Source organism: Mustela putorius, unplaced genomic scaffold (genome assembly GCF_011764305.1).
Source record: "Mustela putorius furo isolate JIRA1106 unplaced genomic scaffold, ASM1176430v1.1 tig00000876_pilon_pilon_pilon, whole genome shotgun sequence".
NCBI classification, from domain to species: domain Eukaryota; kingdom Metazoa; phylum Chordata; class Mammalia; order Carnivora; family Mustelidae; genus Mustela; species Mustela putorius.
The window spans coordinates 895,691-909,065 of NW_025421506.1; the positions used below are offsets into that span (position 1 = coordinate 895,691).

The 13,375-nt window shown below is 39.5% G+C and overlaps 1 protein-coding gene and 1 long non-coding RNA gene across 6 annotated transcripts in view; one reads left to right on the forward strand and one right to left on the reverse strand.

Moving 5' to 3' along the window:
• The window catches only part of LOC123393585, a 60,421-nt gene that overhangs the window by 34,007 nt on the left and 13,039 nt on the right, over window positions 1–13,375 (forward strand). For all 4 annotated transcript variants that reach the window (XR_006608413.1, XR_006608415.1, XR_006608414.1 and 1 more), the window contains 2 exons: window positions 6,195–6,272; window positions 8,778–8,907. This is a non-coding gene — a long non-coding RNA (uncharacterized LOC123393585). The remainder of the gene's footprint in view (window positions 1–6,194; window positions 6,273–8,777; window positions 8,908–13,375) is intronic.
• The window catches only part of KIF27 (kinesin family member 27), a 95,808-nt gene that overhangs the window by 21,619 nt on the left and 60,814 nt on the right, over window positions 1–13,375 (reverse strand). For both annotated transcript variants that reach the window (XM_045086068.1, XM_045086067.1), the window contains exons 12-13: window positions 7,961–8,074; window positions 4,547–4,723 (exon numbers count right to left, since the gene is read on the reverse strand). In XM_045086068.1, the coding sequence (XP_044942003.1) occupies window positions 4,547–4,723; window positions 7,961–8,074 (291 nt within the window). The remainder of the gene's footprint in view (window positions 1–4,546; window positions 4,724–7,960; window positions 8,075–13,375) is intronic.

The following is a 13,375-nucleotide window of genomic DNA, read 5'->3' on the forward strand; positions in this document are numbered from 1 at the left end:
GGTAGCTTTTGGGATCTTTTCCTTAGTGTACTCAACACTTCACAATGATAGACCTTTGGCACTCATTTTGTCAGGCCCTCGATAACCTATTTCAATCTAGAGTCTCATGTCCTCGGAGTTGGGAAAAATTTTTATATTATCTTTGATAATCCCCTCTCCCATTTTCTCTGTTATATCTTTCCAAAATTCCTATTTCTTGGATGTTGGACTTTCCAGATTTATCTGCCAACTAAATTTTTCCCCCATTTTCTGTATGTAAAATTTCCAGCAGTTCCCATTTTTTTTTCCAGCAGTTCCCATTTAATAGATAGAGCATCACCTTTCACCACCTTGACGAATATTAAGGATTTGTTGGAAGCTTTTTCAGCTCCTTCGCCTATCTCTAATGTCTCTGAGCTTTTTTTTTTTATTCTCAGTCTCTGTCTTCCATGTTAGTAACATTCCTGAAATGGTTGCCCCATGTAAGAGTCAGGTATGAAAATGCTGATATCCTGTGTGGTGGGTATGCTTTGTTACCATAGTGTATATCTGGGGTCTGGCCACTTAGCTGGGGGTGTCCTAGGGTGTTTGGTGTTTGTAGGCCTTCTTTTCATGGACTGTTTCAGAAAATCCACCAATGTCCCGCTTGGGAGGTATAAATCTGGGTGCCAGCATTCTGGGATCCAAGCAGGGTTAAGAAATGGCTGTCTCAGGATTCATATGTAGACTGGCCTTTCATTCGTTCCCTGCTGAGTATTCTGATTTACCCAAACCTCTATTGTACCTGGTTCAACATTCAGAAGATAAACTGTCTAGATTCAGAGTGGGAAAGAATGACTTCCTCATGATTCTCTGTTTTTATCCTTATGCCTCACTCCTGCCTTCTGAAAATCTCGGTACCTTCATTTCTGAGTCTTTTTTTTTTTTTAAGATTTTACTTATTCATTTATTTAGATGAAGAGAACATGTGCATGAGTGGAGGTGGTGAAGGTGGGGGGCAGAGGGAGTGGGAGAGGGAGAGTGAATTCCAGGCCCCACATGGGGCTCAATCTCACGACTGAGATCACGACCTGAGCAGAAATCAGAGTCAGAAGCTTAATGAACTGAGCCACCAGGTGCATCTCTGAGTCTTTTTAAATTTTATCTATGTGAATTCTATTTTATAAAGATGTTATTATCTTAAAAAAAAAAAAAGACTAATGCTATAGCTATGGCTCTTACTGATGTCCCTCTCAAGGCGCTTGGATTGCAGCCTCTTTTTTTTTTTTATTATCTTTGATAATCCCTTTGATAATTTTTTTTTTCAAAAAACTACTTATTTGTTGCTTTCCATTTTATATTTCTTGGTAATCTTTTGTCTTCTGTTGTCTTATCTTTTTTTTCCCTTTATGGATATATAGTTTTTGCATAATAGCTTTATTGAGAGATAATTCACATATCATAGAGTTCAACTACTTATTTTATTGATCAAGATTTTATTTTTTAAGCAATCTCTATACCCAATGTGGGGCTCAAACTCACAAGACCAAGATCAAGAGTCATATACTCCACCAATGGAGCCAGCCAGGAGCCCCTAACTCACCTATTTAAAGTGTATAATTCAATGGTTTTTAGTATATTCAGCATTGCACAACCATCACCACAATCAATTTTAGAACGTTTTCACCCTCCCCAAAAATGAAACCCCATGCCCATTTGCAGTCATTCCTTTCTTCCCAACCCACAGCCCAGCCCTAAATAACCACTACTCTACTTTCTGTCTCTATGGAATTGCCTCATCTGCACATTGATATAAATGGAGTCATAAATCCGTGTTCTTTTGTGGCTGGCCCCTTTCCCTTAACACAACATTTTGGGGTTCATCCATGTGGTAGCATGGATCAGAACTTCACTCCTTTCTCTTGCTGAGTAATATCCAATGGTACGGATATATCACTTTCTGTTTATCCATTCATCAGCTGATGGACATTTGAGTTTTTTCCATTGGGGTCTATTATGAGTAATGCTGTAATGCACTTTCATGCACAGGTTATTGTGTGGACACGTGTTTTCACTTCTCTTGGATGGATACTAGGAGTGGCACCACTGGGTGGTGCAGTAACTCTATGTTTAACCTTTTGAGGAACTGCAAATGGTCATCCCAGGCAACTGCACCAATCCCACAGATAGCATAGGAAAAGTCCAATTCCTTCATATCATCACCAACACTTCTCATCTAGTTTTCTGACCACAGCCGTCCTATTTTTTTTTAATTTTTAAAAATTTTTTAAAGATTTTTATTTATTCATTTGACAGAGAGAGATCACAAGTAGGCAGAGAGGCAGGCAGAGAGAGAGACATGGGGGAAGCAGGCTCCCCGCTGAGCAGAAAGCCCGATGCGGGACTCGATCCCAGGACCCTGAGATCATGACCTGAGCCAAAGGCAGAGGCTTTAACCCACTGAGCCACCCAGGCGTCCCCACAGCTGTCCTCTAAGTGTAAAGTAGGAGCACATCTACGTTTTGATTTGCATTTCCCTGATGGCTAGTGATGTTGAGCATCCTTTCATGTTTATTGGCCATTTGAATCTCTTTTTCGAGAAATGTCTATTAGATCCTTAGTCCATTTTTAAACTCAGTTGTCTTTTTATTTTTAATACTTCTTTATATATTCTAGATACAAGACCTTTATCAGGTACATGATATGCAAATATTTTCACCCATTCTGTGGGTTGTCTTTTCAACACCCACTTTCTTGATGGTGGCCTTTGCATAACAAATGTTTTTAATTATGACTAAGACCAATTTATCTAATATTTATTTATTGCTTGTGTTTCAGGTGTAATATCAAAGAAACCACTGCTTAACCCAAGGTCACAAAGATTTACACCTTGGTTTTCTTCTAAGAGTTTTATAGTTTTATTTTACATTTAGGTCTTTAACTTATTTTGAGTTGAAATTGTATATGGTATGAAAATATTTTTTAGTATCACACTCCTTGTCCGAAATGCATAGGATTGAATCTTGTATTTCTTAAACACTGAAAAAAGATGTAATCTATTTACATTTTGTTCAGAAAAGAACCCAGCAATGTAACAGTTTCCAATTTTTCTTCTGTTTCATTAAAACAATCTTCAAAGAATCCATTTCACTTTGCTCTGCTGGGGGTTTCATTTATTTGTATGTCTCTACCTATCTCAGTATGTTCTTGCTCTTAAATTTTACATTGTGGTTGAAAGGGGAAAACTTCCCGTTTTATTCCCTTGGATCATGAAGTAAACTTATTTCAGAAAAAATATTTTCCTCCTTATTCCTTTTTATTTTTTCATTTTTATTTCTTTTGTGATACATAACATATCATAAAAGTCCCAGTTTATTTTCTTCTATTTACTCACGTGGATATTTTGATTTGCTCATCTCCTTTGCTATTGTTGACATGTTTTGAGGGCTAGCTCTTAAAACTTGACCCTGACAGCCAGCGTGAGCAAGCTACCTGGATACAGCACCAGCAACTAAGCTGGTTGGAGGGGCTGTCCCTACCCCTGTGTCCCACAGCCTGGTGCTACTAGCTATTGAACAGGACTGAGGAATGGAGGACGGGGAAGAGGTAAGTGCAGGTCTCCATGCTTGTCTACCTGACATCCTGAGGAGGGGAGGTTGAGAACACGCCACCACCATCTCAGATCCGACTGGTCTAGACACTGGCTGAAAGGCAGATCTAATAGAGGGAGGTCACTGATTCTCTCTGTTCCATTACTCTGTGTCCTCGGCCTGCTGGGTAAAAAGTCCTTTTCAAGTCTGGGGCAAGACAGCTTCATTTTCAGAAGCCATTGGTGCTACTGTTGAAAATATCTACAGCTACATCCAAAAAAGCTATTGCCTGGTTCTCCTACTCCCACCACAATCATTCCTTTTGCAGAACTTGAAATTGAGGCAAACTCCTTCATAAAAATCCCTTTTTTGGGCTTATAAAACCCGAGTTCTCCAGCAAAAGTTCTTGTAAAGGCCCCCACGTCATTATAATCTGAAAAATGAACATATCTTCATTACATAAAGTCTTTCTTCTAAAGGAACCCTGCAAACCCCTAACTTTGGGTAGTTTAGATCATTTTTAAGACTATTTTTCCAAATTACCAGTGTTCTCTCTACAGCATCAAACGGTACAATTTATTTCTTAAATAGAGGTTGCCAGGGGAAATGAAGAGTTGTGGCTTCATGGTTACAGACTTTCTATTTGAGGTAATAAAATGTTTTGGAAATAGGGTGATGGTAGTATAACCTTGTACATGTGATTAATGCCGTTGAATCATACACTTAAAAATGGCAAATTTTATGCTATGTATATTTTACCATAATTTTTCAATGCCAAAAAAAGTTAATCATACTTGGCAGAACATGGAACATTTGATGTTAAAATTGCGATAGATTTTAGTGGTCATTAAATAAGCACTAACATGCAAAATACACTGAAAACCAGAACAGATTTTCTTGCAGTTTCGAATTTCACAGTGGTCTGCCTTACTTCCTAGGAAAAAAATCCTCCTTCACTGGCTTACAACCACAGTCAAAGAGCATAACAGAGAGAATACCTGACTTGATCTCAGTTTCTTATTTTCTAGGTGGCTCTTCTCCTGTAACAGGGCCTCCTTCTTACAAACGATGGCCTCTCGCTTCTTTAAGTCTTCTTCCAGCTGCTCCAGTTCTTGACGTTGGTTCAGGACTTTCTCTACTTCTTCATCTAGCCATTTCTTTCGCTCATCCATTTTCTACATTAAAATTCCAAAGAAAAGTTACATCACTTGTTTTTCTTCTGCCATAAGATGTATAGGGTAATAACAGAACTTCTGATTGCCTAAAACACCCTAAATGAACATTTCTAAACTACCTGAAACACCTTAAGTGAACACTTAAAAACTCCCAGCGAGGATAGTAAAACTGTTCCTGTCTAAACCCATCAAGAATGGCTCCAGTTAACATCTTGCTGTGTCTTATAAGGAATTAAGGTGTCTTCCCCAAATATGTTCAAGTCTGGGGTTGTCTAGGCTGACAAAGAAAGGGCTGACAGTTTTCCCCATAGATATGAAGGGTCAGTTGTGAGAACATCCTGGGATCTTCTCGGTCACAGAGGAGCGCACCTTCCTCGTAGCACTTAGGCTGCCAGCTGCTCTACAGTCTCTCTCCTCTTCTTGAGTTCCTCGATGGACTGCAGAGACTGTCTTTTCTGCCTCTCTATCCCCCATGCCTGGTATACTTCCAGCCCATGACTGGCTTCAGGAAAATGTCAAATGACTGATTGAATGAATGCCTGATTCCATCAGTCAACGAAGTGAATAAATGAACCCACCCCGTGGAAGACACATATGGTGGAGCACGGGAATGCACTCTGCACGGTAGCCTGTCAACATCAAGTAGTTATAAAATAAACAGAGCTGAAAAGATTCCTGAAACAAGCATCTTAGTATTCTCTTGAATCGAGGACACCCAGAAACAAAGAGAACAGAAATATGAATGGAATATGCCTACCCAAGATGAACTCTACCAAGTGCCCATCTGTACTGCAGACATAGCAACACCAAGCTAAACAACAAATAATGGGAAAACAAATCAATACAGCACTATTTTCCAGTTCTTCTCCAGCTTAAAAATGGTGCCTAGAAATCTATATTAAAACAATGAGATACAGTTGGTTGAGTGTCTGCCTTCAGCTTAGATCATGAGTCTGCTTCTGCTTCTCCCTCTGCTCCTCCCCTCACTGGCTCACTCTTCCTCCCAAATAAATAAAAATCTTTATTTTAAAAAAAAGGGTTGAAAAAAAATGAGATAGTGAATACGCATAAGAAAAAGAGAGCAAGATGGCCAAAGCAAAGAAGATCCAGAGCTATGTAGACCTCCATCCAGACCTACCTAGCAGGTTTTACAAGCGCTATCACATCCAAATATAACTGAAGCCTAAAATAGTAGCTCATTCATAAGAAACAACCATAAGAAACAGGAAGGCTATCCCAGAGCAGCTACAGAAATACTTTAGTTTTGTTATATCTGGTTCTACCTTAGAAACTCTGTATATGAGACCCTATGAAGTCTACCAATTAGATAAAATGCTCTATAAACACTCCTTGACTGTATGTGGAGTTTGAAAGATGAATAACAGGTCTTTTGTAAGGTCCATTCCAACAGGAGGGAGACCTGAAAAACTCTGATTATTGATAATAAATTCTATATACACCTAACTCCTAGGTACCGTGTCAGCAAAAATGGAGGCAGAGATTGGCTCTGCCTGGGAAATGGAAGAAATGTCAGTGCTGGCCTCACAGAGTAAGTAATATTTTAATAGTGCTTTGAAAAATAGGTAGGAGTCCACGTAATACAAGTTTTTTAGGGAAACAATAATAAATGAATAGATTTTTCTGCATTTGAATAAAGGTTATGATTTGTATAATTCACTGTATCTTAGTAAGTTTTCTGAAAATTTCTTGATTTGTTTTTCTCTTTTTATAGCAAAGGTTCCTATCACACAGTCCCAATTTTAAATGCTTTCTTATAAAGGAGCTTCATTACAAATCAATGTCCTACTCTAAGCTCTTTGGATACTCGTATGGATTACCTTATAATCTTGTTCTTGTTTACAGTCCAATCCTAGAAAGTGCATTTTTGTTTTACAATATTAAAAAAACATGAAGTTTCATTTTTGTTTTATTAATATATTTAATCTACAGAGTGCAAGCTGTGGGAATCTTCTGGTTATCGTATTCATTTAAAATTTAGATCCTTAACATTTTGAAAAACAGGTCTCACTATTCTTTGCATTCCTATCTCTCCTACTCCCAGCATACCCTGTCTGCCCAGACATACTATTACCAAGCAGCATGGAATGTCAGGGTGATAGCACTTTAACCAGTGTCTAACACACACCAGTAAAATAAATAACTGGAGGGGTGCCTGGGTGGCTCAGTCGGTTAAGTGTCTCATCTGCCTGTGGCTCGGGTCATGATCCGGGGGTCCTGGGATCAAGTCCCACGTTGGGCTCTCTGCTCAGTGGGAAGCCTGCTTCTCCCTCTCCCTCAGTTCTCCCTCCTCTGGTGCTCACTCTCCTCTCTCCTCTCATAAATACATAAAATCTTTTAAAAATGAACAAATAAATTGGAAATACATTCAGGTACTAAATCTTATTATTAAGATACATAAAATTTAAAAAAACAAATTTTTCAGCATTAAGGTGACATATTAGCATTTAAGCATAATTACAGTTTTCAGTGCATTATTTTTTTCAGTAACATTTTTAGAATTGCCATTTTGAATTTACATAAAACAAAGATGTTGTTTCTTTGAACTTTGAGATTAGTTTACGGTTTTCTTTCTTTCTTTCTTTTTTAAAGAGAGAGAGAGAGAGAGAGAGCTGAGGAGGGGCAGAGGGGGAGGGAGAGAGAATGAATCCCAAGCAGGCTCCCATACTCAGCACAGAGCCCAACATGGGGCTCAATCTCTTGACCCTGAAATCATGACTTGAGTGGAAATGAAGAGTCAGATGTTTAACTGACTGAGCCACCCAGGTGCCCCTGGATTTCATTTTTTAAATGTGGCACTAAAACAAAAACTTTTTAATTCATCATATGTGGTACATATGTAATTTAGTTACATAGGAATCGGAGGGAGGGCTCTGATCCTTAGACATATATTGTTTCCGTGGGAATAAGCCAGGCTTTATTTGAATATCAAGACTGGTTTAGTCCCTTGGAAACAATCTAGTGAACATGGATTTCATGTTTACATTCTACAACATTCAAATAAATCCATTTCTACTGAAATAAGAACACAGCACATTTCTGGATGAGAGAGTAATTTTTTAATGAGAGACACATTTCAGAGAAATACCAGAAAATTTGTATTCAAGTGGCAAGGTCTAGTGTTTGCAGATTTTATTCAGAGTCCACCATTTTATACCTCCATTTAGACCATCATCGGAGCAAACAGAAAGCAGGAAACACTGAATAGGACAGACAAACCTGGAGCTGGTCTGTTCTTCCAAACGAACCTTTTCTCTTTTTCATCTTAAATGCATCAAGCTCCTCAGCTCTCAGTTTCAGAGCTTCTTCCTGTTCCGATTTTAACTTTAGTTCCTGCAGAGAACAGAAATTGAAAACATCTTATTGCTTTTACTACCTGGCTATCATTGAATATTTATCTAATACTTTATTAAATATTTTTGTAAAAAGAAAGAGAATGAGTAGATGAAAGCTGGAGCTATTTGAGAAGAAAACAATGTCAGCCCCTCACCAAAGCAAAAACCAGGAGATATTAACAAAACTAGGGTTTTTTTCCCCATGGTTTACCAATGTCACAAATCAGTGTAACAGGGATAAGAGTCTGAAAATTACAAAGGTGCTTTTCTTTTTTTTTTCTTCTAGATTTTATTTATTTATTTGACAGAGAGAAATCACAAGTAGATGGAGAGGCAGGCAGAGAGAGAGAGAGGGAAGCAGGCTCTCCGCTGAGCAGACAGCCCGATGCGGGACTCGATCCCAGGACTCTGAGATCATGACCTGAGCCGAAGGCAGCGGCTTAACCCACTGAGCCACCCAGGCGCCCCCAAAGGTGCTTTTCTATTCTGCCTTTCTGAACTCATGTCCTTTAGTTGGGCTATCCAAGGTACCTATCTGCCATAGGGATATTAGAATTTATGACAGTAGAAATATGAAAAGTATTCCATTTATGGCATTCAGAAACAGGATTTTGCAGCATGTGAACAGCCTTCCAAGATAGATCATGGTCCTATGAAGAGTATTTTCAAAATTTCTTCCATTTTCATCCACATCTTAATAGGCCCTGGATGCTCTCCTGGGGTTTAGAGAAGATGCTACTACCCACCACTAACGCTTAGCAGGAATAAGGAAGGAGGCCAGGAACCAAAGTGGGTTGGTCCACATTACCGTCTCCTACTGGTCCCTGATGGGTAAGTATAGAAACTGAAAGTGTTTAGAAACCTTTAAAACAATGGTACAGAGTAATTTTATGTATGTTGAATATTAATAGCTATAATAATGAAAAGATAGACTTTTATTTGTATTTTAATTTTTTATTTCATTTTATGACCAGTTCATGTTTTACAAAAGTACTGGGCTGTGACGAACTAACAACAACAGGAAAACTGCACCTTCTCCACAGATAATTTCAGAAGTACTGATATAAAGAAAGTAGAAGGAAACTCTTTCATTTTCCAGCCTTGGGAAGGGCAGAAAGGAGAAAAGAGGTGGTAATAAAGATGTGTGTCCCTGGCCTCGTGCGTTTTGGCCCCGAAAGGGGGAGAATAAGGTATCACTGAGGGCAGAGGGAGAGAAGGCAGACCGCAGCGCAGAGGTCCCACACCCACGTGGGCCTGCCCAGGCTCGCTGACGGAGTGGGAAGTAGAGTCAGCAAAGACAGACTGATGATAGATTCCATGGCCTCAAGTGACATGGAACCTGACAGCCAATGGGAGTCAGTTGTCATGGGGCCCTGACCCCAACACTGAAGATGAGGACTGGGCTAGGAAGCTAGACAGAAGACCCAGCTGCCTCCACGGGGACTTACAATGCCATTAGGAGATGAAATGAAGCCAAAGTGCCTAGGAGCTCTAAATTGAAAGCAAGACCAGACTACATGTTACACCAGCTCTGGGCTTCATCATCAGGGCAAAGAAAGGCAGACAAGGGACAGCGGTCACAGTCACTCCCAGGGACCAACTGAAATTCAGTTGGTTGAAATTCCCTTCCACGCCATGCGATGCAGTGAAAGCTATATACCCAACCACCACATAAACTGCACTCTCTTCAGGGAGAGAAGCACAGGGTGGACGATGGGAGAGACTAAGAAACTGCATATTCTCATTCAAGAGAGCTGGGAATTTAAAGAAAATGGCCAAATTACCAGAACAAAGTCTGAACAGGTTGACATGTGGTTAGTTCCTGTATTTCCAGCAATTATCATGATAAGGGCTGGGCAGAACAAGAGGGGTGCAGGTATTATAAAGAACAGAGGGCTTCTATTGACTAAATAACACATTTCTACTTGGTCTGTTCATCTGCACTGTATTACAAGTGAATTTGACCCCATTATATTGACCCACTAGTTTTCTAGCCCAGGCTCTGGTCCGTAGTTATAACTTAGCCCCAGTCACAGTCACAACAACTCCAAGATGTAGAAATAAAGACACCTTATGGGCACTGGGAGCAAACTGTCTGCTATGCGTCTCCCTCCATCAACGCTTTAAAAGTAACTGCAGTAGGTCCTACCCTCTCTGCTACATGTTGCTCTGGATATTACTGCCTTTATCTTATAATCTAATCCCTGTTGTAATACTAAAGTAGCTGTGCACTGGTTATGATGCTAGGCTTCTCACAGCTACTTAATTATGCCACTTAATCCTCACAGTCATCTTACGAGACAGAGACTATCGAAAACTCCATGGTGTAGAAGGGGAAACTGGTACTTAGAGAAGTAAAAAGCTCAAGATCACACGATGGTCCACAGTTTCAGGGGTTCCCATGCCTTTTCTTTATTGTTCCTCCACAGATTTCCGGTAAGAACTGCTGCTCTAACGAGAACCTGTGCAGAAATCCTAGTATTCTCTGGAAGCTATTTAGTCAAATAGCTATAAACAGAGGTCTCTGAGCAAAGTTAGCTCCCGACAGAGGACTGTGAGCAGGTTTTCTATTTTTGCGTGAAGTAGTGGAAACTTCAATAGATCTTTGGGGCAGACCGTTCCTTTTCCTGGATACTCATTCTACCTTTAAATAGGGTCGTTTCCCTGGAATGAGAGATATGGCCAAAAGAAGCGAAACTGCCCTAGATAAAAATGTAAAAAGTTTAAGTTACAGGCAGATTTGCATTTCAGCACACTATGCACTATACACTGCTTAGGGAAAAGAAAAAAAAAACACCTCTTATTTTGAGATTTAGAGACTGCTGTGTTTTGTTGGTTTAAACTATGGTCTAGGAGAGAGGAGAAGCTGAGACCAAAGATCACGTGACTGACAGGCAGGCCTAATCTTCACAATGGAGGAACGACCATAACACAGAAACTAGGTTGTTGGCAGTAATTATGAGAAACGAACAGACCCAAGATATTCAGAAACAGCATCTACAGGCCTTAGTGGTTCATGGGTTATAAGGAAGAAGACCGAGGCAAGGATGACTGTTAGTTCACCTATCTGAATGGATCGAAATGTCTGGAAAAGCACATGGAAAACTTCGTATTCTTCCCTGATGGAACAGGGAGGGGGAATTGTGGGGAGAGATGTAAGGAAGGTCATGAATTCATCTATAAAACAACCTCATGAAGAGGTCAGTGGCCAGACACAGGAATCCAGAGGTCAAAGGCAAATCCGGGATTAAGGATTAAATTTGGAAGTTGTCAGAGTTGAACTGTAGCGATGGAAAAAGATGAAGTACCTAAGACAGAGTACAGAAGAGGCATAAAGCTAGAACTCTGAGGAATTCTTTTATGTGAAGGGCTGATAGTGTAGGGTGAATTAGCAAAGACAGAGAAAAACCAAGGGGAAGGACAAGGGGGAAATATTTCAAGATGGAGTGGTGAACTATGCTGGATACAGCTGAGGTTTTATAAGGACTTCAGTGACAGAGAGAGCACTAGTGAATTTCTCCAGAGCTTTGGAGTGGATGGTAGAGCCAGGAGCCAGATGCCAGACTGCAGAGGATGAGAAAATGAATGGAAGCACAAGAGCTAGAAACAGGTCCAGTCAACTTTCTAATCAACAAGTTTGGTCATTAAGGGGATAAGAAAGAGAAAAGTATTAGGTTTAAAGAGAATAATTTTATTTATTTTTTTAAAATTTTTATTTATTTGTTTGACGGAGAGAGAAAGAGAGGCAGAGAGGCAGGCAGAGAGAGAGAGAGGCAGAAACAGGCTCCCTCCTGAGCAGAGAGCCTGATGTGGGGCTGGATCTCAGGACCCTGGGATCATGGCCTGAGCAAAAGTCAGAGGCTTAACCCACTGAGCCACTCGGGTGCCCCTAACGAGGATAATTTTAAAATGAGAAAAATCTAAGATGTTAAGAAAGAATCTAGGAGGAAAAAAATTTGAAAATACTGGAGGAAAAAAAGAATTAAATGAGATACAAAACACATAAGTGCTTAGAATAGTACTGACTGAAGATAAATGTTAACTACTGGTATAATAACTATTACATTATTAAGAATGAGTAGCTCAAGAAAATTAAGATAATAATTATATTTATAATAACATCTAAAAGAATAAAATATCTGGAAATAAATTTAAGCAAGGAGGTAAAAGTCTGTGCACTGAAAATTATAAAAGATTGCTGAAAGAGATTAAAGAAGACCTAAATAAAAGACAGCCCATGCTCATGAGTAGGAAGACCTAATATTGTCATGATGTCAATACACCCTAAGAACTCTGGGATTCAGTGCAATACATATCAAAATTCCAATGGCCTTCTTTGCATAAATGGAAAGGCTGATTCTTTAATTCATACGAAATTGCAAGGGGTCTCAAATGATCAAAACCATCTTGAAAAAGAACAACAACAAAGTTTAAGGACTTATGTCCATTTCAAAACTAACTGCAAAGCCAATAATCAAAACAGTGTGGTGCTAGCATAAGGACAGACACACAGACAAATGGAACAGAACTGAGTTTAGACATAAATCCATAAGGCTACAGCCAACTGATCTTTAACAAGGGTACCAAGTCCATTCTACAGGGAAAGAATAATCTCTTTAACAGATGGCACTGGCACAACTAGATTTCCACATGCGAAAGAATGAAGTTTGACCTCAACATCAATCAACAACCTAAACATGAGCTAGAACCATAAAACTCTTAGAAGAAAACAAAGGGGTAAATCTTTGTGAATTCACATTTGGCAGTGAATCTTTGAAAGGCACCAAAAGCACAGACAACCAAAGAAAAAATAGATAAATCATAACAATCTTGCTCCATCAAAGAATATTATCAAGAAACTTTAAAGGGACACCTGGGTGACTGAGTTGATTAAGCATCTGACTCTTGATTTTGGCTCAGATCATGATTTCACGGTTGTGAGATCGAGCTCTCTGTCAGGTTCCATACTGGGAGCGGAGCCTGCTTAAGATTCTCTTGGGGCACCTGGGTGGCTCAGTCGGTTAAGTATCTAACTCTTGATTTCGGCTCAGGTCATGGTATCAGGGTTGTGAGATTGAGCCCCACGTCAGGCGCTATACTGATCCGAGACTGTGCTGAAGATTTCCTCTCTCCCTCTCCTTCTGCACCCCCCCACTCAAATGCTCACTCTTTCTAAAGCAAATAAATCATTAAAAAAAAAAAAAAAGATTCTTTCTCCCTCTCTTTCTGCCCATAAACCCCCTAAAAAAAAAAAAAGTTTAAAGACAACCTACAGAAATGGGAAAAATATATGGAAGTA